This window comes from Eublepharis macularius, chromosome 16 (genome assembly GCF_028583425.1).
Source record: "Eublepharis macularius isolate TG4126 chromosome 16, MPM_Emac_v1.0, whole genome shotgun sequence".
Taxonomy (NCBI): Eukaryota; Metazoa; Chordata; class Lepidosauria; order Squamata; family Eublepharidae; genus Eublepharis; species Eublepharis macularius.
This window is the reverse complement of record NC_072805.1, coordinates 30,896,616-30,922,925: the sequence shown is the minus strand read 5'-3', so window position 1 is coordinate 30,922,925 and position 26,310 is coordinate 30,896,616. Positions and strand designations below refer to the sequence as shown.

Sequence of the window (26,310 nt, the reverse complement as noted above, 5' to 3'; positions counted from 1 at the left end):
TCCTTTCCAATTCCAGCTCTGCCTGTTGTTGTTGGATTTATTATCCACTCCCCCCGGAAACCAGTTCAGTGCAGATTACAACATAAATAAATTATAATAAAAACTCCATTAAAATCATAAAATGTAATAATATATTTGGGTGGCAACCCAAGTTGCTCAACCCCCAACCAAAAACATTCCATGATGTTTGAATGGGCAGAATATATTAATATTTCAGTGGAAACCGGAGTGAGGGTTTTTTCGATCTAGGGCAGTCGGGTATCTTCCAGTCTACGGATGAGAAGGCACCCTCATAGTAAGGCCAATTTTCTTTCTCCGTTAGTGGAGGATGGTGTCCTTGTGTGACATAGTGAAAACCTCTATTATCCTAGGTGGTGGTAAAAGAGGAGAGGAATTACTGAGCAACTAACTTCCTGAGAACTCTTCTGTCAAACGCAGCCTCATCTAAAGCAAATACCCCTAGTATATTGCCTGAGGTTGCTATACTACATATTTCTGCAATGGATGCATTGGTGGAGGGGGCTGCAGATGTAGCAGTCACTCTAGTAGAATGGGCAACGACCTTGGAGGGTGGTGGAAGATGCTGAACATTGTAAGCCAGGAAAATGCATCCTTTGATGCACCTTGCTATGGTTGATGATGATACCTTCTTTCCCATAGTATTGGGTAAGAGGGAGACAAGCAAGGCATCCAAAGATTTGAAGCCTGCATGCCCCCTAATGTAGATGCAGAGAGCCCTCCAAACATCTAACTTACGCTAGTCATGTTCCTTAGGATGGCTAGGATATGGATCTGATTCCTATGGAACAAAATGTTAACCTTGAAGGGTTGATGCATCAGATCATCAAATCCTTCTGAAAGGAAGAGCTCGTCTCTGATGGAGAGTGCAGCAAGTTTTGAGATTCTTCTGGCCAAATTTACAGCTAGAAGAAAGGTCTACCTTGAAAGAAAGAGTTCTGAGGGGAATGAATCTCAAGTATTCCGATGGTTTGTGTTGACCTCTCAACAGCTTGTGAAGGTCACACACAGGAGAGTGATGCTGAATGCAGAAGATTAGGTAGGGCTGTGTGTCTGGAAAGTGATTGTTCTGCGACGGGATGGAGAACTGATGAGAGATCTGGCGCCTGGTGCTGAAGAGTGTGAGGTCTGAAGCTCTGATCCAGAACATCTTGGAGGAAGTGAAGGACCTCTGGTATGGCTGATGCTGGAGCGCTGGGTTTCTTTTGGCGGCGTAGCAGATTGCTTTATAGATCCTATGGGGAGAAGGCCTTCTTGAAGCCAAGATCACAGTCACAATTTTCTCTGGATAGCCATCTTGTTCTTGTGCAACACCTAGTCTGTTACACTTTAGGTGAAAAATTGTGTATTTGCCCAAGTGTTTTCAATTGTTTTGCAATTGGTAGAGGGTTTTGACTGCCTTGTGCTGGGTTCTTTTATCACTTCTTGCAAGTGACAATGGGCATCCTTGCTTAGAAAGTTCTTTTTATACTATTTTTATCTCTTATCCTGCTGTTTTTATTCTGCTCTTTTATAATTTTATTGGTTTAGTCATTTTATGTTTGCGTTCTGAGGTTCTTTTTTTAAAGCCTTTTTAGAAAATACAATACAGCTAGCTCATCCCCTAAAAAGAAATATTATCCTTGTAATCTATCATCGTTGTTTCTAGGCACACTGCAGCATTTTCTTTCTTAAAGCCCTCAACAGGCTGGAGCTAGGTTCCCTGCCCTGTGAGCTTGCCTTTTCTCTAAGGTCCCTTCAGAAACCCTTCTCTGGGTCTCACTGCCTACAGAAGAGAGGCAAGTAATGACCAGGGACGCAACTTTTTGCAGTAGCATGCTGCATCTTTTGTAGGACTCTTTTCTGGTAGATTGCCCAGCATCTTCCTTGCCAGGCAAACCTACCTGGGGAAAAAACATATATTCCCTTCAAGTTTTGATTTTTTCCCTGTCTGAATTTGTCATTAATCCTATTAACTAAAGTACCCTCTGGACCTTGCCCCAGCCAACCCCAATAATCATATTGAAAACAAATCATATCATTTCCTGGACTTCCTGACCTCCCCCAAGTGACTATGCTGTTGCTTAATTTTTCTTATTTGCATTGTTTTATGCATTGTTTTGTTGAAGCAAACAGCTTTGGACAAAATGGTACCCTAAAATGGGGGAAGGGTGTCTCCTTGTGAGTTGGAGGAATTAGCATACAAGGAGATGCAGGGAAAGGGAATAACTGGGATCTCCATCAATGTATATCAGGATTGTTCCCTTAGAGAACTCTCAAATAAGCAGGCAGATTCTCTACAGGAAAGGTTTCTTTATTAACAGAGAGGTAAAAGGCAAACATACAGGGAAATACACACTGCATGCACACAGAGCTAACTAGAAAACGGAGGAAAATGGGAGAGTAGTTGGGATGGGGTGATATTTACCAGTCTAGGAGAGAGAGGATATCTGTAGAGACAGCAGCTTGAGCAACTAGTGCTTCATGGCAGGAAGGAGAAGGCTCAGACATGCGTCTGAGGGTGTGCGACTGGATCCAAGGAGAGAGACACAGTGAGCACATGGCAGGGCAGCCCAATTATAGAGCAAAACATATCCTGGGGCAAAACTGACATCTTGTTCCCAAAGACAATGACTTGAGTATCTCTGGAGGTGGACAGTGGAGTTGCGAGAGGCTTCCTAAAGTGGACTACAGATGTGAAAATGCTTGATGACCTGCGATTGCCAGATGGGAGGGACGAACAGGTCCCTGAATAGTCCAGATTTGGAAGGTGGGGAAGAGTGTGGATGAGATTAACTCAGGAACTTTTGGGAGACCTCTTGGTTTCCCTTAAATGCTTCTCCTGTGCATGAAGGGGCAGCTAGTCAATCTGACACACCTTCTGTAATTTTCCAGCTTCAGCCGGGGTTGACCTCTGTTCTGCCTTGGCACATTGAAGAGGGGTCTATGATATTCCATATTCATAAACTGCTCTTTCAGTATAAGGACTGCTTACAAAATCCCTTTGGCAGTAGAAAAGAGCATCTACGCTTTCTGCTAGTTTTCAAGTTTGCAGCTACCATACCGTATTGTATCTGTTTTCACTGGCAGTCATAACCGTTGATCGTATTATATCTTTGCCTAGAGAATGTCCTAGCTCTCGATTCTATTGTATCCACTTGCAGTGTATAAACCGCCTTGAATCTCAGTGAGAAAGGCGGATTATAAAGAAAACAACTCTAGAAGCCGCAGTCAGGACATTCAATGAAGAGATACAATAGGGTAGGGTAGCCTAAAATTTGAAAATGAGCATAAAGCCAAAAAACCCCACTGAAATTCTTCATTCAGAAGGGCAGCTGTGGGCCCTCGCCGTGCAGAATCCAACAGGTGAAGCTTCTCCCTGTTGAAGTTTGAGGCCTGGCACCAGCAACACCCCACAGCCGCTACGAGCCTCGAAGCCCGGGCCTTTCTGAGGAGAACTCTTCTCCCCCTGAGGGGCGCTCCCAAGGCGGCCGCCTCGGCCCCTTCTCCCCACCGCTTCGGGGCGGGCTTTCTCCCCGTCTCTCCCCTCCCTTTCCGCCGCCGAGCGAGGGAAGGCGGAGCGCGGCCAGCCGGGGAGAGGGAGGGAAGGAGGCGGCCTCTCCGGCGGCCGGCGCTGCAGCCACCCGGTGAGGAGAGGCGGCGTTGCCTCAGGCGGGCGCCGCCGCGGTGAGGCGCCCGAGGCGGGAAAGCGGCCGGGGGAGCGAAGGGGGCAGCGCTTCCCTCCCGAGATGCCTCCTCTGCCGCCGCCGCCGCCGCCCGCCTGAAGCGGCGGGACCCGCTCGCCGCCCCGCCAGCCCCCCGTCCCCGGGCGCCCGGAGGAGCCACCATGAGGAGCGGCGAGGACCTGGAGGGCTTCGACGGCGAGGCGTCCAGCACCTCCATGATCTCGGGCGCCAGCAGCCCCTACCAGCCCACCACCGAGCCGGTCAGCCAGCGCCACGGGCTGCGCGGCCTCCGCTGCGACCCCGACTACCTGAAGGGGACCCTGGGCAGGCTCAAGATCGCCCAGGTGGTGGGTACCCGCCCGGGGGAAGGCGCGGGGGGCCGGGGGCGCGGACCCGCCAGGTCGCCTCCTGGAGGGGAGCTGCCTTCAGTGTCGTTTGTTATGTTAGGAGCTTCTAGTTCTTGTCCAGGGATCCAGCTTCACTCTTAAGTCGGGGAGGCTGCTGGTTCTTCTCCAGGGACCCTTCTTTATTGTCATGTATTATGTTACGGTCTTCTGCGGGGATCCACCTTCATTAATGTTGGGAGGCTTCTGATTCTTCTCCAGGGATCCTCCTTTATTGTCATGTATTATGTTAAGGACTTTTGGTTCTTCTCCAGGGATCCACCGTCTTTATTATGTTTGAGGGGTCCTACTCCCTTGTTCTTCTCAAGGGATGCACCTTCATTATTATGAGTGTGTGTGGGGGGGTTCTGGTTCTTCTCCAGGGATCCACCTTTATTGCCATGTATTATGTTAAGGACTTTTGGTTCTTCTCCAGGGATCCACCTTTATTGTCATGTATTATGTTAAAATCTTTCAGTTCTTCTCCAGGGATCCACCTTCTTTATTATGTTGGGGGGGTTCCTAGTTCTTCTCAAGGGATCCACCTTCATTATCATGTGTGTGGGGGGGGAGGGGGTTCCTGGTACTACTCCAGGGATCCATCTTTGTTGTCATGTATTATGTTAAGGTCTTTCAGTTCTTTTCCAGGTATCCACCTTCATTATTATGTTGGAGGGTTCCTAGTTCTTCTCAAGGGATCCACCTTCATTATCATGTGTGTTCTGGTTCTTCTCCAGGGATCCATCTTTGTTGTCATGTATTATGTTAAGGTTTTTCAGTTCTTTTCCAGGGATCTACCTTCATTATTATGTGGGGGGCTCCTAGTTCTTCTGCAGGTATCAACCTTCATTGTCTTGTATTATGTTATGGTCTTTTGGTTCTTCTCCAAGGAGCTATCTCCGTTGTCATTTAGTATGTTAAAGTCTTTCATTTCTTATCCAAGGATCCACCTGGGTTTTCTTTTATGCTAGGATCTTTTGGTTCTTCTCCATGAATCTGTCTTCCCTATTACGTTGGGGTCTCCCCACTCCCTTTTTGATTGAAAGTATCACCTTGTTTTGCCCTCCCTGCCCTTCCACCTGCCCCATTCCATATCCCTGCTTAGAGAACCCACAGAATTTGGGGGCTGGTGGCTGTCAGCTGGGATCGCTCTGTACAAGCAGCAGCTTCATGGGCAGCAAGCCTCCTTGATTTTCTAGTGTGGTGTTGCAGTTAGAGGGTCAAGCTAGGACATGGGAGGCCTGGGTTCGAAACTCCACTGACATGAAGCTGGCCAGGTGACCTTGAGCCAGTCATTCTTTCTCAGCCTTTCCTCACAAGGTTGTTGTCAGGTTAAAATAAGGAAGGGAGAGCCATGTAGGTTTCTGAGCTTCTTGTAGGGAGGATGGGATTAACAATCCATAGTTCGTTGTGTGTGTTTGGAGGGAGAGGGTGCAATAGTCCAAAGGAGCTATTTATGAACCTTTTTGTGGTTCTGGGATTTGGAGGAGAGGTTCCCTGGGGAAGAATGGTGGAATACTTTAGTGCGTGTTTAATGCTGTAGAATGGTCAGAGTGCTTTGTACACACTATCTTTCTGTAAGTCTTTCAGCAACTGTGTACATTTTATTATCACTATTGCACATGGGGGTGGGGAGAAGTGGCCAAAACTATCTGGTAAGTTTATGGCTGCGGCAAGATATGAACAGGGGCTTTCTGATTTGCAGGGCAGTGCAAACTCGATTTTTACGTGGTCTATCACGTCCCTCTTCACTAGAGGACCTTTGACTTAAATGCGAAGCGAACTTTGCAGTTCCTGTATTGTGGCCCACCCTAGCCCTCCCTAATATTACCCAAGTGGATGACATTGGCCTTTCCCTCCTATCTCTTGGACCACCACTTAAATATTTTTCCTTTATGGGTATCTTTGTTATCTTTCCCCACTCTAGCACTGTTGCTATTGCAAAATTTCCTAATCCTGTTGCGATAAGGTTAGATAAGGAGGTGGGTGAAGGACACATTTAGATAACAGGTGATATCCGGCATGATTCCTAGCATTCATTTAGCCTAGGAAGGTCACCTTTTAAGACAGAGAGAAAAATGACACGTATGAAGTCACCTCTCCTTTTCTAGTATCTGTTTTTCATTGTCTGTTTCTCCATCTTTTCAATCAAGGTGCATATATTTATGCCCCCTTTTGTCTGTTCAACATATTTGCTGTATTAATTGCTCTGTTGCCTACAAACCCTCATGATCCATTAAACCAGTTAGATCCAGGTTCAATAGCACCTCGAAGACCAACTAGATCTCCAAGCTTTTGAGAGTCAAAACTTCCCTGGGCTATCCACTTGAAACATTATGCCAGTTAGTCCCTTAATTAGGGAGGAGGGAGTCTCTTCCCTTTCATTTTGGGAGAGATGGAGTGGGAAGCACCAAGGCTTATGATTGTTTATGATTGCTGTTTTCATCTGAAGCTCCTTTACGCAGAATCAGGTCTTTGGCCCATTTAGCTCAGTATCGTGTGCTCTTACTGGCAGTGGCTTGTTAGGGTCTTGGGCAGAGAGAGGTCTTTCCCATAACCTAATATCTGAAGTCTTCTAACTAGAGATTCCGGGGAGTGAACTTGAGACCTTCTGCATGCCAAACATTTGTATCCTCACTCAGCTGTGGATTTCCACTGTTAAAAGTTTATCATGCCTCCATGTTCTACAAGCAGTTTCCAATCACTAACAACCCGCCCCCCCCCCCACCACCACCACAGTTCTTCTTATATCTCTACGTTCTTTGGATGATTTTAATGTAGGTGACTTTAAGAAGAAAAAAATCTGGTGTACTCTCTGCTTTATACTTGACATGCAAACAGTGTTTTGTTTTAACTGCAAGGTGACTTAACTGTAAGCACTGTGTGATGAAGGAGAGCCACATGATCTCTGTTCTTGTCAATCTGGAATTCTAATGTCAGATCAGCTGAGTTAGGGAGGCTTGGAAAAAATGCAACTTACACTAGCCCATGATTGGACAGTTGTCAGTCCATTCACAGGATCATGAGCAACATTTCAGGGTGATGGAAAAACAGCTGTGACTACCCTAATTTTCCCCCCAACATAAAAAGTGCTTAATGTAGATAGAAGCCTTAGAAATAGCTAGGTGAGACAGACTGTGGTTATTCTGTGAAAAGTATCTAATCTGACTAGTATGCGTTGAGTACATTGTGTTAATGTTTCTTCTTGGGAATGCTTGGCTGCTCTTTTTCTGGCGATTCTGCTGGGTGCTTAGTGTCTTGAAAGTTCTAATCTTTCAGTGTCATCCGAGATTTACACATTAACATATTAAAAGAAAAGATCTGTAACATCGTTATTAAGAGGCAGAGCACAACTTTTTTTCCTGGATTTTGCTATGGACTCAACGTAGCTAAGATTTTTGTCTGCATTGACCATATTGTACCACACTGCTCTTGCCAATTACAGTTTTTATAACAAAAGAAAGTGGGTGTGTAGTGGTACTAATTTTTTACTGGTTGTACACTGATTTGACTTCCTTTGCGTATTTCACTTAGGTGCCACTGTTCTTATCTCTCTGTTTAGGTACTGCTCTGTTTACATTCTTGTTACTTTTTTTTAAAGGGTACTTCAAGATCAGAGGCACTGAAAAGGAGTGCAAAGTTTTGTATATTTTGTGCATTTAATTGGAAAATTAATTTAGAGTTCTGATGTCAGAGACTTGTTATTTTGACTTAGTAGGAATCCTATGGCATGAAAATAATTGTGGGTGGTTATCATGACTTAGCTATCAAATTAAGGGCTACATCCATGTAGTCTTTATTAATTAATAATAATATTATTACTGGTATCATATTTCTGGAGTGGTATAGGATCACACTGGAAGGAAGTAGCTCTCTTATCACTGACGTCTACTATGAATTGGCCTCAGTTGTGATCTGGTAGAAATGTTGTATTTGGATTAATTTGCATTGAAGTGACATACAAGTGAATGTGTTGTCCTGATTTCTTTAATTGGCTGTTTGAGTTAATTGGGCACAGGATGGCCAAAGATCAATTTCACTGTTTTCTTTATTTTCTTTATTTATACCACGTTTTTCTCCCCAGTGTGGACCCAAAGCAGTTTATATTGTTCTCTCCTCCATTTCATCACAACAACCTTGTGAGGTAGGTTAGACTGAGAGAGGGTGACTGGCCCAAAGTTAACCAGCAAGCTTCCATGACAGAGTGAGGATTTGAACCTGGCAGTTTCAGATCCTCGCCTGATCCTCGCCTTTAACCACTATACCACACTGGTTTTCACTCTGGTTTCTTGGTTCCCTTTTTTTTTACTGATATCAAAAAATGCTGCTAACTTGACCTCTGTTCTGTTTCAGTCAGCTCAAAATAACTGCAGGGAATGCTTGCTGTTCCTTTTGTCCTATATATTTGTATTGCGTTAATGTTAAAGGATACCCAACAGGGCTTAGTTCTCCCCTCTGCCTCAGTGCAAAGCTCTTAGTAAACACCTTGTTTAAACTTGTGCTTGTGGTATAAAGTACCAAGCAAAGGGTACTGGTAAAGCTTGTGAAGACAATCACGTGAACATGCTATGAAAATATATGTTTAGTTTACACCCTGGGTACTGACCAAGATATAATGGAGAATATACCATGGCTTTATAACCCTCCATGTGATATAAACTGAAGCATGAGGTGGCTGAGGTTGAGCAGAATTATGAATATTTCATCTTTTTTAAAAGTCTAGTTTCTACCTCTAAGGCTTGAGAAGGAAAGAAAATGAAGAAGTAATCAGGTGAAATTGACAGGGAGCAGTGTGTGTCTTCCTAACATGTCATTCATGAAGACTGGCTTTAGCATCTGTATAGTGTTTTGTAGCTTCAGCAAGCTCTGATTTGCGTACTGGGCTTCTCCATCACTTCCAAGGATTTCCTTTGTATCGTTGTGCCACATTTTAGGCACAGTTATGTGAAATAGCATGTTGGTGGCTGAAAGCAGAGAATGGCTTTGTGAAAATTCTGATTAGAGTTGGGATCCCTTTACTTGGCACAGGTATGGGTCATTCCACATAGCTATCTGTCCATGTTTCCTCAACTGCATATATGTTCCATTTCTCTTCCAGATTTTTCCATGACGCAAGTCCCTGCTTTCCCAAGCCATCACAGCATACATACATCCCCTTCCAAGCTCTAGAGACTCTGCCTGTGATCATCCAGTGTGTCAAAACAAATGATTGGCTTGCCAAATCAATGTGCAGTTTGACATGTTTTGGCTTTGTTTAGCGAATTACCATTTGGCACCAGGAATCTGACTGTTAGGCTTTATTGACATGGCTTAAAGAATATCAGGTGCAAAACTGAGTTTGCAGTTTATGACAAGATACAATAAGTCAATACAGGAAGTGCAGGTAGATATTCTAACCATAATAGGCTATTTATACAGGGTGTGAGCAGTTAGTGCACATCAAGCTTTAGCTTTTCCCATCTTTTCTAGGTTTGTTAAAAAATAGACTTGTTTCGGCAGGTACACAACTGATAAGTGCAAACTGAAATTTGCACCTCTCCTTTCAGTTTGGTAGGAACTTGTAGTGTTCTTTAAACTGAAGAAGAGATCTATTTCAGGCCACCTCACGAGGCCCCCCCACACTGAAAGAATATGATATGGCTGGCAGTATTGTAATTTGGGGTGTCCACTGACACATAATTGGCAGGCAGTTCAAACAATGTGGTGGGAAGCCTCGTAATTGAAGTAGGGAGTCTGAAATGTGTTTCTAAAAAAATTTAGCTGTGGAAAACTTGTACTTTGGGGGGCATAATCTAAAACACATTTGAGTGGCTTTGTTTCAACCCAGGGTAGAAGGTAATTTTTCTGATTACTCTGAAAAAAACCCTCATCTTTAAGTCTTTTAGTTCTAAAACATTTGTCCAATTTGCAATCCAGAGCTAATATTTGAATTGCCCGGGGATTTTATATGCTTATCAATATCCCTCTCTATGGTGTATGATTTCCTTGATGCATACTGTGTTCTATGGGTGATGGCAGTGACTGCCTGTTTTGAATTGTTAGCTGCAGGTTGTCGTGGTACTTTCTACCACGATATTGAACATGTTGAAGTAATTTGCCACAGAAGTTTCTGTTTCTCTATCCTGCTCTTTGCTTTTTTTCGCCCTTTCCCCCGGCCTGTGCAGTAAGCTCTTTTGGCTGGCAAAGGCATGTTGTGCAAAGTTTTAATGACAGTCTTTAAACCTCAAACAGGTGGAGTCCCCCTGTGCTCTTCTTGATTAGATTTGAAAATTCACATTCTACAAGCCCAGATCCCCTTTCTTAAATGGAACTTTTCATACTGGGAGCCATCTAGGGAAAGGGACATACTGTGCTCGTGTTAATTGTGGGAGGTTTCTTATCTTCTTCAGCAAATTCTTCATTACGTTCCATTTCCTGTTGGGGAAAAAAATTGCACGCCCCAATATGTTTATGGGAACAAATAATAAGCCATGTTTGAGATTGCAGTAAATAAGAGTTTAAGAGGACATGCCACTATTGCCAGAGTTGGATTGAATGTTTTACTATGGCCAGTCTATGTCTGTTGCTTCTGCAGCATTAGATTTAAGGGAGTTGCCAGGTTGAGCCATCCCTTCGCATTTTCTACTGTACAGTTTACTGTACTGAAAGTAGTTGCATCACAAGCAGTTTAAACTTATCATGTTCTTGATATCCAGTACAAAACGGGAATTGCTGGCTTAGATTGTTGGAGATTCCTGAGGTTCTTTCAGAGGTTGTGGATTTGAGATCATATTTAAATCAATAAATGTTGCTTTACTCAGGGAGAATACAGGGGAGTTAATCACCCCCTTGCTTATCAAGGTGGACCCTTTTGCACTTGTACCCATCTCTGGATGAAATCAGCCTAGTGCGCTTATAGTCATTTGCCTGTATATTGTGGCTTTTGCAAGCATATTTTAACTGGGATCCTTTTATTGGAGACAGTCAACAAAGAGAGCGTTGACTTTTGCAAACCCATACCTTAGAAATCTAGTTGGTCTCTACTGGACTTGAGTCTTGCTCTTCTGCTGCAGACCAACACGATTTACCTACCTGAATCTGATACTGTTTATGTGTTTCTCTCTTTCAGTTCAGTGGGGCAATGTTGGGCAGAAAATTCTGCAGTACCATCTACCTTAGTTCTTCTGCAACAGTCCTGTCCCCAGGATGCTTTGGTCCCCAATGAAAATTTCATGAAATGGGGGGAAGGTGGTAGAGAAGAGAGGTGGGCGGGGGGGGGATGTACATTCTAGAAGAAGCAAGATCTTTTAAAAATAGCATCACATGGCTAATCTGCTTCTGCTTCTCCCTTCCCAGCAACCTGTTAGTAGTACTCGTGGATGCATCTTTACCCCCTCCCAAGCACGTAACTGCTGCCATTCTCCCAAAATATCCCACAGCATCTGCTTCTCCATTTTTAATTCTTTGTTCTGTGATTAGCTAAAACTTAGGCATGTTTTCTATCTATTTCATATCTCATTCACCTTAAAATATCAAGAAGCATTCTGGCACTGTAGACCCTCTGATTTTAATGTGGGTGTTAATTTCCATGGATTTTTCCCCCCTGATGAATTGCAGTCTAGCTCATGCCACTCAGAGCCGAGCTACAAGTGATGCCTGACACAGGTTGGACACTTGTCAGCTTCCCTCAAGTTTTGATGGGAAGTGTAGGCATCCTGGTCTTGCAGCTGTAATGGAGAGCCAAGCTGTAAAACCAGGATGCCTACATTTCCCATCAAAACTTGAGGGAAGCTGACAAGTGTCCAACCTGTGTAAGGCGTCACTTGTAGCTTGGCTCTCAGTGCCCCCTATCTGATAGTTTTGAGGGTGCCACAGGACCCTCGGAAGTTTTCATTGGAATGATATGAAAGAACAGTTTAAGCATTTGTATTTCACCTGACATTTTTATTGGGGCATAAGCTTTACAATGCATCGGATGAAGTCCATACAAGCTTATGTTGCAACAAGTTATCTGATATTTAAGGTGCTACAAGATTCTTTTTCTTTTTATTCCTTTAGGTTACCTCTGGAATTTTTCCACTCGTTTCATTGTCGCATCTTATTAATTTTTCTAAGCAAAGCTTTCTATATTTAACTTCCTTCATATAAAGGTGCTACATAGTTATTGTCTCTTTTCTAACTGTCACTCTCAATCTTCTTACAGAGCTTCTCTCTGATCTTAGTAATTTTTGAAACCTGTTTAATTATCTAGGAGCTCTGTGAAAGATAAGCTTATTTATTGCCTTTGACTTGATGCTTTTGTGGATTGGTAACTATGTAATTAAGGACCTGAATCTTCAAGTGATGCCACGTCGCCCTGCGATGCCCTCTGAACATGTTTACTGACTAACAGAGTTAATTATTCGGAGAACTGAATTTACCCACAGGAAGAAAAATGGCACTTCTCTTGATTTCAGTGCTGCCACACCTCTGAGAGGATTGAAATGCAAAATTTATGCTTTTTAAAAAAAACAGCACATCCACTGGAGCATTTATTTGTTTTAATTCTGTCTCACTTTTGATCCAGGAGGGTTTCCAGAAGGCAGCTAAAATAAAATAATAATCACCCAGGTATACTGGGGGTGCCACGATCCCACATAGGATTGCTCAGGGTTGCCTTTACCAGTTGAATATATTGTACTTGTTCATATTTTTAAAGCTAGAAAGATCCTCATCAAAAAGTTTTGTAAATTTATTATTTGAAGATGATTTAAACTTTGTCACAGGTGATGAGATAATTGGCTGTTTGCAAACACGTTTTTGTTTGCTAATGTAACACAATGTTATAGAATATGAGGTGACAAATGAGAGAGAGCGAAAATTTTAATTCCTCACTTTGCAAATAACCACTTTCCTGGTTTCTGGGCAATTGGGAATGATTCAGTGTCTTCCTTTTGTAATTCCTATCCAGTGGGAGTCTGGTCTTTTTATAGAACTGGAATCCATTGCGCAGGTTTAATTCAGGGCTGAGTGAACTTTAAATTATGTGAGATTGTTTCTCCCAATGTTTTTTTTTGAAAAATCAGAGTTGCAGTGTGGGAGTGAAGTTCCCACTGTGCCATTTTGCTGATAGAAATATACCTCCCTTTCCATCTGTTATTAGCCCCAACGAACTGCTTCTTTGGAATTATCTCAACAGACTATTAAGAAAAGAAATAAAGAACCAAGAGAAAAAAGAACATTTGGCATTTTTAAGCCCTGAACAGCTGTTTTGATGCCATTATTTTCAGCGCATGAGATTAAAGCATATTTTAAATATAAACATATACATATATTATGTTTTAAAAAAGAAATCCCCATGGCTAGTACAATTTTTTGTGGGCTGGTAAATTTTGTGGACTTGTATGAACATCACAGCCTTGGACAGTTTGGAGCTAAATTTCTTTAAAACGTTATTTTCAGAGTTTACCTGTGTTGGATATTTTATAAATGAAGCTGTGCATGTTTCTCATTTGCGGAACATACCATTTGATGCGCTCATTTAATATTTAGTATGCAGGATAGTTTTGAATTCTATATATAGTTTCCCTTTCCGTTGTTTTCTGTCTTTCTGGCCTGATTCATCCTTTTCACTTATCATTAGAAAGTAGAGTTGTTCTTTTATTTTAAAAAAAAAATGTTGAAGCATCCTTTGCAATATGAAAGTCATGTTGAGTCTTCCCATTATGTAAAATGGGATTTTTAAAAAAGGCTCTGCGAAGCCTGGTTACCACTTCTGGTTTATCATTGGCCAAATATTCATTGTTCTCACTTTTTCCCATTGTACTTTCCCTTCCAAAATAGCTTTAGGGTTAATGCTGGCAATGGAAAGGGAAGCCTGAAGCCATTAAGTGGTTTTTCTGCAAGCGTGTTTGCTCCATTGACAGTGTTCTTAGTGTTGTGGCTTATACATACACTTTTTTAAGGTTCTATTTTTCCAGCATGTCTAGACTAGTTTTCCTTTTAAGGCATGGCATCTAAGGGGGCCATCAGATTGCAAACTGTGGATTCTTGGGATTGCAAATACTTTAAGCTGTTAAAATTCTTGTTCTAATGGGTTCCTTTTAGGCCACTCCTGATTATTCCCCTCATTAAAATTCTTCTCCCACTCTGGCACTGGTAGTTGGATACTTGATATTTATGTATGACTAATCTCAAACAGGAGTCTTTATGAAATGATAGGTTAAAATGGAACTTGAATGCGAACTTCTTCATTTATATAAGAATTCTAAAAACCTGTCCCAGATTAATCTGCAAGCACTTCTACTTTTTGTAAAATGGGAAATCGTGTCCATTTGTGCTAGCTTTCAGTGGATTTTCCTATACAAATAGTTCAAACCTTATCCGTTCATTTCACCTCTTTTCCATTATATAGAAACTCAGCATTGAGGTACTTAGCACCTATGATGCGGTAACTTCACAAGAAAACTTACCAAATGAAAATTGCCTGCTTGGGAAAGAGGCATCCTATAATATCTTCTCTGCATTGAAAATGGCCCTAGGCGGTGGTCACATGGTGAAGTGGCCCTTAACTTCTAGTGCAGAGAGAGCTTGCCACAATTCAAACACAAAAATTGCAACATATGTTGTGTGTTTTAAACAAAGCACTGTTGCTGCAGAATGACCAGGTGGAAGCATTGTTTCTGGCTTGGAGAAGATCCTGTCATGATTATTGAACCAGCGACTGCAACTGCATGCTGCGCAGAGTATGCGGGCACTTGCTGTACGCCTAACCTGTAACTGGCTCGTTGCTTGGTGTTAATCCTGTATTGTGAACACTGTGGGGATGTTTAATTGTGTTTATAATGCATGACACGAGTCAGGGTAAAGTTCCATTCAGTTCTGCCCAATTCCATTGCCAGGGGATGTCTTTCTACTTATTTTGTGTAGCATACATGGCTCATTTTTTAGGGATAATGTAGAATAATGCCCTTTCTTCCAAGACAGTTGGTATGGCTTTGGTGTTCTCCTTTTATGCCCATCCACGTCATAGCCTGACTTGCCAAGGGCTCCCCAATGACCTTCAAGTTGAAGCAATTTGAACCTAGGTTTCTCATATATGGGGTCAACACTCCAGCAGCTATAACATAACAGCAGTCTCTGTGATTTCAATGTTCTGTCTGAATTGCCTTACATTGTTGTGGCTGACTGAAAGAAGAATAGTTTTCTACACCTAATAGTTTGTTCTATAAGTGTCTGAGACATCATGGCATTAGCTCTGCTTTCAGATAATCTTTCTCACTAATTCTTCTTTCTGCCTGCATGATTCAACTTAAAATCATATCCATTAAAAAAAAACTTGGCAGGAATTGTTTCAGATAATGAAACTTACAGGAACTCTAGCATCTACCCCTCCTCAGTATAAACACAGTTCATGTCAGACTTCATCTGTAGTCAGCAGCAATCATCAGTATATCTGATGCCAAGAACAAGTTTTATCATCAAGAACAAAATTTATTTTAAAAACAGTAGTAGGAAAACATAATTAGGTCAGACAGTGGGTGTGCTGACATAGGCTGGTATAAAAGCCAAGAACATATGAAACTTATTTCTTCGCACAGTTATGTCCCTAAATCCAGATCTGGAGGAAAGCATATAAACAAAATTAATGGCGTTTTCAGGTAGAGATTGCGTTTTAAAATATAATTTTCTAATAGGACATCTCCTATGAATATATGAGTAGTCTATTGATCTGCACAAATGTTTTTGTTTATTTTAAAGGATTGCTAATTTTGATGTAGCAGAAAGGAAAAGTCATGGGTAACCAGCCTGTGTGCTAGAGCCAAATTAAAATTCATCATAACCAGTGCATAACAGCCCTAACGTGGGCAGGCCAGGCCAGTCCAATCTCATCAGATCTCGGAAGCTAAGCAGGATCAGCCCTGATTAGTACTTGGATGGCAGACCTCCAAGGAAGTCCAGGGCTGGTATGCAGAGGTAGGCAATGGTAAACCAGGTCTGAACGGCTCTTGCCTTGAGAACTCCGTGGGGTCGCTGTAAGTCAACTGCAATTTGACTGCTAGTTTGCTAGCTTTAAAATAAAGTTGCCTACATCTTTTTTTTAAAAAAAACCTTTGAGTAAATAAGAAATCTTAATTTGTAGCTACAAGATTGCTCGTATAAATCCAAAGAATCACGCAACTGCTTTTTGAGCCCAAATAGGCTAAAATGTTGATCCCTGTGCTATTTAACATCTATTAGAAACTGCTGGGGGAAATTGTCTGGAGATCTGGGATGAAACCAACATGCAGATGACATCCAGCTCTGCTTCTCCTTTTCATCTGATCCAGGGGTACCTGTGGAAGTCCTGAATTGCTTGGATTCAGTAACAGGCCGGATGAATGCTAATAAAATGAATCTTAACCTGGATGAGGTCATGTGAACAGGTGGTTAATTTGGAACCTGATGGTATTTGATCAGTATGGGGTGGAGGGCTGCTCCTCCTTCAAAAATCAGGACTCAGATCCTGAGCAGTGCAAGTGAAGTCACGCTAGAGGAAGGCAACTTCCCTGCTTCATCCACCTCATTGCAGACCCCCGAATCCGGGGCCCAAAGAAACAGCTTGTGGCTGAGGCTTGGGTTAATTGGCAGCCTGCAGCAAGAGGGGAGAATCACTCTGAATTACCCTCCCCTCTTCCACAGATGAGAAAGCCATTCGGTTGGTGGAGCTGCTGCTGTGCTGACAGAAGGGCATCCTCGGTTCCCTGCCTTGTTTTACAGCTTGGTTGTGTGGAACCCTTTTCCACACAACCAAGCTCTACAATTTGGCTCTAGCACACAGGCTGATTACCCCATAACTTTTCCTTTGAGCTACATCAAAATTAGCAACCCTTTAAAATAAACAAAAACATTTGTGCAGATTAATAGATCAATATATTAATTAATATATAGGAGCCCCGTGGCACAGAGTGGTAAGCTGCAGTACTGCAGTCCAAGCTCTGCTCGTGACCTGAGTTCGATCCTGGCGGAAGCCGGGTTCAGCTAACCAGCTCAAGGTTGACTCAGCCTTCCATCCTTCCTACGTTGGTAAAATGAATACCCAGTTTCCTGGGGGTAAATTGTAGATGTCTGGGGAAGGTGATGGCAAACCACCCCGTAACAAAAAAGTCTACCAAGAAAATGTCATGATGCGACGTCCCCCCATGGGTCAGTAATGACTCGGTGCTTGCACCTTTACCTTTTTACCTGTGTGGAATATAACATGCCATGTGAGGACTGAAATAGCATCCATTGCATGAAGTGCCTTTGGCCAACTTCAGTGCTTACACCACTGTGTCTGCTTCTGGAATGAGAAGATCTGATCTGGCCACTCCTGTGTTTTGGTCATGTCCAGACTTGTGCAGCGCATTGTAGATGGGACTGCCTTTGAAGAGCAGCGTGGTGGTTAGAATGCCAGGCGCCATCTAAGAAGACCTGGGTTCCAATTCCTTTCCCATTCTTCCATGAAACTTACCAAATGACCTTAGTCTGAGTGTGCATTACTGACCCAGTTTAACTCGTGGGGTTGTTGGAGGAAATAAAATGAGAGAAGACCATGCATGCTACTTTGAGTTTCCTAAAGGAAGGGTGGGATAAAAGTCCAATAAATGCACAATCATTTGGAAGCTTCAGCTAGTCCAGAATATGGTGACAAGTTGTTTACTGAGTAGTGATAATCTCATTCCAACATTGAAAGGCCTTGTTAGGCTGTTTCCAAGCACAATGGAAGCTGCTGTTTCATACCTATCAAGTCCTAAATAATGATCAGATTCCCCAGGGCCATTACAAGTCTTCCTGAGAATTAAGATCTCTCTTTGAGACCCTTCTCTGGGTGCTCCCCCACCCAAGTAAATGGGTAGCTACAATGGCAGTTAGCGTGTGTGTGCATACACACACATACAGTCACATTAGAGAAAAGGTGTTTTCTGTAAAGGCACCCTGGTTTTGGAATTTTTGCCCTTGAACGATTTGCCTAGCGGCGTTAGTTAGTTAGTTAGTTAGTTTAGGCACCTGACTAAATGTCTCCTGTTCATGTCAGCTTTTAATGACAAACATTTTTATGGGATTTACTGTCACTGCTTTTTTGAAATCCTGTGCTTCTGTTGTCAGCTATTTTTATGTTATTTTTCTTGATGTATTTTATGGACTTTTTGTTGCATTGAGGATTTTATAATAGACAGGGCATACATTTTTAAATATGTCATTGTCTTGTTTTTCTCGGGTACAGTGGGGTATAGCCGTTATGAAACTAAAAGGAGTTTAAAAAAATTGAAATCAGGGCTTCTGTGAGGACTTGGGGGGAAGGGGGAATTCTGCGTCCCTCATCTTCATCACTGACTGCTTTGGGTCGCTTCCAGCTCTTCCCCACTTTTGACTCTGGTTTACCTGCCTTCTCATTGCAGCTCTCTCCTTCCCACCCTGCCTCCTTTTCCGGGTGGCCGTGGCTACTGCTTTCTGATGGTCACTAATTTTTTGCATACTTTTTTTTGCGGGGGGAGTGTTACTACAGAAATTTACAATGCGACCTGAATCTTACTTTTTTTGTGGGGGTGACTTCTGTGCATGTATAAATGTGGCTGTTAACTTTTTGGGAGATTGGGTTACTTACACTCAAATTAGGATATTTTAGTGTGTGTTAAACTCAGATTTTTTCCTGCAATCCTAGGGTTTTCAGAATAGCTGTAGCTGTCCTCATTGTACTGACTTGCCTGTTAACATACAGGTATATGGCATGGATGGCAGCTTTTGAAGTTAATAGAATTTATTGGATGTACACAAGCCCTACGAGCCTGAAGTAACTCATTGGATCATAGCTATCATATTTGGTTTTCATTTGACTTGCCTTGGCTGGTATAATTTTAAATGTTGTCTCTGGAAATCTGCCTATTTCTATAGCTGTGTCTGGGATACCAGGCACACGTTCGTTCGTTCGTTCGTTCGTTCGTTCGTTCGTTCGTTCGTTCGTTCGTTCTCTTTCTTTCTTTCTTTCTTTCTTTCTTTCTTTCTTTCTTTCTTTCTTTCTTTCTTTCTTTCTTTCTTTCTTTCTTTCTTTCTTTCTTTTTTCTTGCTTGCTTGCTTGCTTAAGTTTAAGTTTAAGTTTAATATAGGGTGGGATATTATTATCCATCTTCAAACAGGATTTTTGTTCTGGCTAATGAGTTTCTTCAAGTTCAGTATGAGTGCTGCCTCCAGTCATTTTGATCACTTACAGTAAAATCCTAAACAGAGTTACTTCAGTCTAAGCCCGTTCATTTCAGTGGGCTTAGATTGGAGTAACTCTGTTAAGGATTTCGCTGTCATTTTTGCTGTAAACTAGTGATGCTGGATATATTTCAGGAAACATAGAACTAGCCTTGTTAGTGGGATTGCGGTGAGATCACATTTTGATCCGTTGTAATCCATGTTGGGGCGGGGATGTAATTGTATCACAAAACACGGCGGGAGTCATGCCCAAAGGCATAGCCAGTGTGTCTAATTTTCTCTCTGAATTTCTTGGTAAAATCTGTAGGTTGGATCCCCTGATTTTCTTCTGCTAAGTTAGGAGTCTTTCTTGGATGAAAGATGTCTTCCTTTGCAGGAAGTGAAAGAGAATTATTGGATCCCATCCTGTGGTTTTGTTGTAACATGGAGTTCCCCATCACACATGTAGGTGCTTTTGGCAGCAGGGTGGAATCTCTAAACATCTTACAGTTATTGACTGCAATTAACTCCTTTTCTTGGCCTCCTGAGTATGTGATGGGGGACGCCAGGGGTTCATTTAGAAAGCATCTTTGGCGCCTTAAGTGAATATGTAAATCCGGTCTTAATAATATGAGACCAGATGGGAAATTAATTCTCCTTTTGCTTTGACAAAAAGATAGTTTCCTCTTCAGGAAGCAGTGCTGCACTGTAGCCATATATCGAAAATATTCAGATTTATGCCAGCTGTTTTAGATGTGGGAAAGACATCCACTTTATGAGGAATGGGGCCTACTCAGATGCAGACTCTTGAGTTGGCCAAGAAAAAAATGGTAACAGTAAATCTGTTTGAATGCAAGAAAGAGGTTTTTAATACCTTTAGATATATTTCATGAAGGCGTAAAAGCAATTTTTTTCCTATCTCTGTACTGTATATGAGTATTGTTTATGCTGTCCGGTTGTTTAAGCCATCAGGAAATAAATCCTGGCAGTGTGACATTCTTACTAAAATATTGTGGGCATTTTTAAGGAGGAAAAATGTTGACTGTTCTGTGGCTTTTCCAAAATCATGTGTAATTATATCATTGAACCGCACAATAAGTCTTTTTGTGGGCCTTTTCAGATAAACAGGAAAGCTGTTCTTTAAAACATTCATAATGGAACCATTTTGTAGTTCTTAGGTTCCTCGATTTATCAAAAAAATAAAACACAGCAAATTTTATCTTTAATAAGGAAAAAGATGTGGTGCTACAGTTGTCTTCCTCCAAAACCTTCTGTTGAGGTTTAATATGTCTTGAAACACATTCTGTTCATTTTTCTGAAATGCTGACTGTAGCAGTTAGTTCAGACGGCTTGCAAAAGCTAATCTGGTACAGCTACAGTTCATTTACAAAGCCATAGGGCTGGATGGCTTTTGTGTTTTTCAGATGTCCATTCAAAAACATGTGCTTTAGCATCTTTCTAGAGTTGGACAAAATATTCTGGCTTCATTTTTACACATAATGACTGTAAAGGGACTGGCGAACCTGCGTTGAATAAAAGGAATGCTGAAGGGATTTGGAAAGTTGCAAAGAAAAAGAAAGCTAAGGAACACCTTATGTCATGTTGGTCTAAGTAGGATGGCTTTCACTTCTCCTCTATGGAGGCTTCCTCTGATTTAAGTGGATGTTCCTCTGATGGAAGCTCCTTCATCAGGAGGAAGTCTTCAACATTTGCTCAGTGGACTGGTAGGATGGAGATGTGGCTGGCTACTTGCTGGGACATATTTGGGGGTGGAGACAGGCTTGCTAGCATTGTGTTGATGTGCAATATCACTTCTGATGGAAAACTGGAAGCAGCATCGTAGTGTCGGGGACATAGAATTCTTGGAGAATCCTAGAACATTGCCTTAATGCGATGATGGAGAAACAGTTGTTCGCAGAAGGAAAAAAAACCCAGGTGCAAGGTGAATAAGTTTTGTAAATCCCTTTGTGATTCCCTCAAAAGTTTTATCAGGGGATCTTCTAGGAGATATTTCAAGTGTCACCTTGAACAATGGTTCTTTTTTTCTCCTAACACAATGATGTCACCTGGTTTTGTGGCAAAGTGGTATCATACACTAGATAGCGCTATTCATTACCTCCCCACCAGCCTGTGAAGCGGCACAGGGGAATGTGGAGCCAATGGCAGGCCTCCCAACCCCACTTGGCCTCCCTAACCCCACTAAATTGCCACTTACCCTGTTGGAACATAGATGGGCTAACAAATAGCCCTACCTCTGTTGCATATTGCATATATGTTAAATTTTGTAAAGTGTTATTTACATTATGTTCTTAAAATAACTGAACAATGTGTTTTCCATGGTTGTTGTGGGGTTTCCGGGCTGTATTGCCGTGGTCTTGGCATTGTAGTTCCTGACGTTTCGCCAGCAGCTGTGGCTGGCATCTTCAGAGGTGTAGCACCAAAAGACTCTCGTTCTCCGGCCGTGAAAGCCTTCGACAATGTGTTTTCCATATTGCAAATATTAGGTTTTATCTTTCTTCCTTATCTTTTAAGATTGAAGGCGTGACTTTGTTCTGAATCCTACTTCAAGTCAGGGGAATATATTTTTGTGACATAGATTAATCTGCAATAATGTTATGTTTAGTGTGGCTTATGCAGGAAGAAGTGACCAAGTAAATTTCAGACAGTTGGTGCTTCTATTTCATATTCTTGAAAGAGCCAATGAGAGATTAGATTTGCAATGATGCTAATTTGGTGGAAGAAAATGATTGACATAAATTTAGTATCTGACTGATTTATTTTTTTTACTGCAAGCTAGAAATAGCGGTAAAGAACTTGTGTTGTTGCCAGTGGCATCTGTCTGTTGGCTCCATCATTGGGATTCTGTAAATTTTTGACTTGGCTTCACGTTAAATGCAAATTTGTCTTACGTGAGTGGTCTCTCTTCTTTCATCTGCAGTAACGAGAAAAATGTAACTAGCTGTTGTGTATTTTTACATTCCGTCTCCTTGCATCTGGTCAATACCTTTTCTTGGATTTTAGGCACAACTGAGGGCCACTCTCGCCAAACTCACCACCTCTAAATTTACCATTTTCTTCCTATTCTTATACTTTTATGTAGTTCCACTGAATCAAGCTGTATTCATAGTACTGTTGGATAAAATTCATTGATTCCAAGAGGTAAAATTTAAATCACAAAATGGAGATATGAAATACTTGTTTAGACTTCAGCTGCAGAAATAAGGGCTAATATAAATGTTGGCCGTACATATATCATCACCCCTCCCCCACCTCCCCCACGCCAAGATGAGTATTGGTACATAAGACATGCAAACAGCATGTATTGACTTATTTTTATAAATAAAATATTTATTTTATAAATAATGTATCATCTTGTAAATTGAAGGAACATTTCAGGATTATTTATAGTCGCTTTCAAAACGTCGTGGATCCATTTATATTTTCTTCCCACTTTTTCCTCTCCTTAGGTTTTGGCGTTGATTTCCTTCATCTGCATTGAGACCATAATGGAATGTTCCCCGTGTGAAGGCCTTTATTTCTTCGAATTCGTCAGCTGTAGTGCATCTGTAGTTACCGGAGTTCTGTTGCTTATGTTCAGTCTAAATCTCCACTCAAGAATACCGCAGATCAACTGGAACATTACAGTAAGTTCTCATCCAAACCTTCACTTTATAAAAATAGCTGAATAAACATTTGAAGTTTAGACGTTAAGCTCTGCCTGCGTCGTGCAGAAATTTGAGAGCCTTAATAAATGCTCTTTGCACTAAGCGGACTACATGTGCCGCTTTATATTCAGCATGAACCCCACTGGTGTAATAAGCTTTATGAAATATTGGATGTTAAAAGTATATAAAGCTGAAATTGTGTCTAAAAGTGATCCCTCTCTCCCCCGCTGCACGGCAGACTTTTCCTTCAGTGTAAGTCTTCATTGTTCACAATTGAGCGGCGCAGTCTGCAGTTCTCCAACTGTTCAATATCAACCAACGGTTTAAAAATTAAGTGTGAATTGAGGGAGTTAACCCTGTAAACTAGTAGGGCATCAGTAGAAACGATTCTGAAAACACAAGAAGTGTTTTAGAGATGAATTCTCTGGTGGTAGAAGCAGATTGGCCCACAGGTTGGGAGCGTGGGAGGGTCTTCTAACTGGCCCTGCTCCTGCACTGCCACAACAGGCTGAAACACAGGAATTCAACAGGTGAAGCATTTTCCCATTATGGAAATAAGTTGTGGGGAAACCTTCCTTTTCTCATTTTCTGCATATCATGCTCAGGAGTAGGTCCAACAAGGAAGGCTGAAGACGGAATGTTTAACAATAGGTTTGGGTGTTTCCGCTTAATTTTATGTCACTGTTGCCCATCTGGGGAAATTTCCCTTGGCTTAGTTTGGAGTGGCTTACCTAAAATGAGCTAATGTGGGTTTGGTTCAGATCAGACCCCAATTTAGTTGCTTTATCCTGATCATCACATCTTATCCTGCTCCCAGTGATAGGTCCCCTTCCTCGGCTTGGGAATGTGGCAAGTCCTTCTCAATTCCATTGTGACTCTTTCCTGTCCCCCATTGTTTTCTTTATCCCCAAATGCTTATGTTAGTGGTGGCAGGTGAGAAGGGCTGCCGATGTGGCCTTGAGGCACCATATTACTCTATTGCAGGATTGCTGGGAATTGTAGTTTCTCCTGGCAGACCCTTGTGCATAGGACACTGCCAGAAATACTTTTGGGTACCAGCGCCCTTGGGAACTGTAGTTCCCAAGGTCTTCTACATTTTTTCTGGGGGTCTTCATCCATCCTGAGGATAATTGATTGGAATGGCTGTTGCTAGATCTCTAAACTTCAGATTCACTGGTTTGTACCCTTCTTTCCAGAGTACACAATTTCAAAGACTACAATGAGGTCTTGCACATAGACTAAGAGCTTTTGAATATTGAAAATGGTGTTGTGTTGTGACACTTCATCTACTCTTGGCTTCAGTGAAGATGAACAATATGCCAGCCATTTAGTGACAGTGCTCTTTCATCTGTGCTATCCTTTGTTATAAATAACAGCATATTTTGGATTCTGCATCTTCTCTTTGCTTACTGTATTTGATAAATATTCATGAGCTTTTGACAGTAGCAGCATAAAGAAAGAAAGGCTGTTCAGTACCGTTTTTGGCAACAGCGCTCCAGTTTTCTTCCTAAACCATTTGAAATCTGAAATGTTTTTCTGCAATGTAGCACGTGGAAAGTGCATGCCGCATAGCTTGTGGTATGTTGGAAGGATGGCAGAAAATTTTGTGTCAAGGGGAAAGAGTGGATAAGTCATTCTACTTCATAAGATTGACAGCTTTGCCGTAAGAATTATGGGAGGGGGGAGATGATAGTGGAAATTTCCATTCTCCTCTTGCGATGCTTAACAAATGCGTTCAGCAGTGCAAGGATGCATGCAGGTAGCATCAAGGAATGTGACGGACATCTAAACATAAGTTCCAGATGAGCTTATATAGCTCATAGCACTTGATTAAACATATTACAGATATTGGATACATTTGTAGTGGGTATAGTTTATTCCCCATTATATGCTTGAGTAGATCCCATTTTAAACCAAGAACAGGACAACGGGAAACTTATCGCTGCTAAGTTTTTGCCAACAAATGATTTGACTAAAATTGGTTGGAAATCATTTCAGCGCAGGGGAAGGCCTGCCGGGTTAGTACAACTGAGTGGAAAACACACAACTCTGAACCCTTACCCAGTTTTTAACACTTGGCAGTGGTGGGGGCTGTCACTGCCTAGTGCCAGCGCATAACACAGAAGTGACATTGTTCCTTCCTGTCCAGGAGGCTCGCAGTTTAAGAAAGGCAGGGGAAGGATGAAAGGGACACAGCACAGAGGCTCCCAGAGAAGTAGCAAGGACGGTGAACGGAGAGGGCTAACTGACACTAGTTAGCATACAAAAGATGAGCTTCTTATACTCCAGTCAAGTGTTGCCTAGAGTTGATTCTGAAGGATAGGAGTTAAAGGAGACTGTGCTGGTTTGCAAGAGAGAGACTCGGGACGCTGGCCCTGGCATATGGAGTAAAAGGTGTGATACTAGGAGGGGAGAGAGAACCGGGCTGCTCCGCTATGGGAATTTCTGATGTAAATCATTTTTCCTTTTTCTGTCTTAAGAGGATTCAGAGAATTTACCCCAGCAAATACTGATTTCAAAACCTGGGACGGTGATGCTAACAAGCTGTCTTGGATTGAGGGGGTTTGGTGCTCGGATAGCAGAAAATGTTGACATGCGGGTCGTCTTTTAGCAGTGACCAGTAAAATGCATTTTCTTATCCCATTGTTGCAGCTGTTGCATTTTAAGCCCCCGTTCCTCTTCTAGTTCGTCTGCAAAGGCCTTCGGGTGGCTTTTGCACGCTGGAACATAAAGGACAGTTCCAAGTAGGAAGCTAGCGATGCCGTGCCATTATGTGCTGGGTTTGGCTTGATCCACTTGGCTCTTGGCTTCCGTCTAATATAAACACAAGCCCCATAATTGCCAAGCGTATAAGAAAATCATTGTGCCTATTCTGAGTTTTTAAATGATATTCTGTGAACTGCGAGATCAGCTTGTTTTTTATTTAATCCCCTGTTCCATATCGTAATGGAAAGTTTTGGCATTTGACCTTCTCAGTGCCTAAAAATTAACTCCGGCAACTCTGCTTACACATGCCAAAATGGATTGTATTATATAAATGCCCTAGTTGCTAACACCAAATTGAGATGCAGACGTATTTTGTTTTGGAGTCATCAGAGACAGAGACTTAATTTTCTTATTATGGATGGTAGGTGTCAGGATTACCGCTAGTCATTGAATAAATTGGTGTGTGTGTTTAGAGTCCTGGCTTCCTTCAGTGAATGCGGAATGGAAAGTGATTGTTTTACCCATTTCAAGTCAGCAAAGTCCATTTCTGTTTGTTCCTGTTTTGTCTGAAAATGTCAGGTGTTCAGGGATTTGGATCTGCCTTTAAAATGTTAGTTTCTGCTTGGATCTAAAACAGGAAATGCTTTGTGGAAGCCTGCAAAAAGAATGATAAACAGCAAAGTGAACATATTGGAAACTGAATGCTGAAGGATATGG

At 42.0% G+C, this 26,310-nt stretch overlaps 1 protein-coding gene across 1 annotated transcript in view; it reads left to right on the top strand.

Annotated features, from left to right (window-relative positions):
* Positions 1 to 3,689: 3,689 nt before the first annotated feature.
* Positions 3,690 to 26,310, top strand: part of CMTM4 (CKLF like MARVEL transmembrane domain containing 4) — a 44,128-nt gene continuing 21,507 nt past the window's right edge. Inside the window, exons 1-2 of the mRNA XM_055000529.1 lie at positions 3,690 to 4,030; positions 22,690 to 22,866. Of these exons, the coding sequence (XP_054856504.1) occupies positions 3,845 to 4,030; positions 22,690 to 22,866 (363 nt within the window). The 5' untranslated portion in view covers positions 3,690 to 3,844. The remainder of the gene's footprint in view (positions 4,031 to 22,689; positions 22,867 to 26,310) is intronic.